The sequence below is a fragment of the Fulmarus glacialis genome, unplaced genomic scaffold (assembly GCF_000690835.1).
Source record: "Fulmarus glacialis isolate BGI_N327 unplaced genomic scaffold, ASM69083v1 scaffold32305, whole genome shotgun sequence".
Lineage (NCBI taxonomy): Eukaryota > Metazoa > Chordata > Aves > Procellariiformes > Procellariidae > Fulmarus > Fulmarus glacialis.
Window position 1 is genome coordinate 3,430 of NW_009215453.1, and position 546 is coordinate 3,975.

General features: G+C 59.9%; 1 protein-coding gene across 1 annotated transcript in view; it reads left to right on the forward strand.

The window, feature by feature from the left end:
* The window catches only part of SUN2 (Sad1 and UNC84 domain containing 2), a gene marked incomplete at its 5' end in the record, with an annotated part of 4,407 nt that overhangs the window by 3,425 nt on the left and 436 nt on the right, over positions 1-546 (forward strand). The window contains 2 exons of the mRNA XM_009578951.1: positions 311-403; positions 520-542. Of these exons, the coding sequence (XP_009577246.1) occupies positions 311-403; positions 520-542 (116 nt within the window). The remainder of the gene's footprint in view (positions 1-310; positions 404-519; positions 543-546) is intronic.

Sequence of the window (546 nt, forward strand, 5' to 3'; positions counted from 1 at the left end):
TGGGTGTTATCCTGAAGAGGGGGAAGAAGCACTACTGGCGGGGAGAGGGGGAGCACCAGGCTTTGGGAAGGGTTTTGGGGGACACTGGGAGAGAGGGGATTGAGTAGGTGTAACTCTCGGTCTTCCCCCCCCATCCTTCCCCACTGGCCCCCGTCCCCATTTGTCTGTTTTGGCCTGGAAGAGCAGGAGCAGGGGCCAAGCGCGCTTGCGTCTCCGTCTCCCTCTTCTGCCCTGGGTGCGCTCATCACCTCCGGTTCTCCCTCTCTGACCACCCCTGGTTCTCCCTTTCTGCCTCCCTGCCCCCCCATAGGCCTTGAAGGAGGAGGGAGAGGAGGAGGGCCTTCTTCTGGGGCAGTTCACCTACAACCACAACGGCGACCCCATCCAAACGTTTTACTTGGAGGTAAGTGCTTTGCCCTCGTAGCACCAGACCCCAAGAAGAAAATGGGGCCCTTGGGGTCTCTGAGCCCTCAAGAGCTCTCAAGGGCTCAGCTTTTTTTCCTTCCTCCTCTCCCCAAGGGTGATGCTGTGGGCACGTACCAGCTG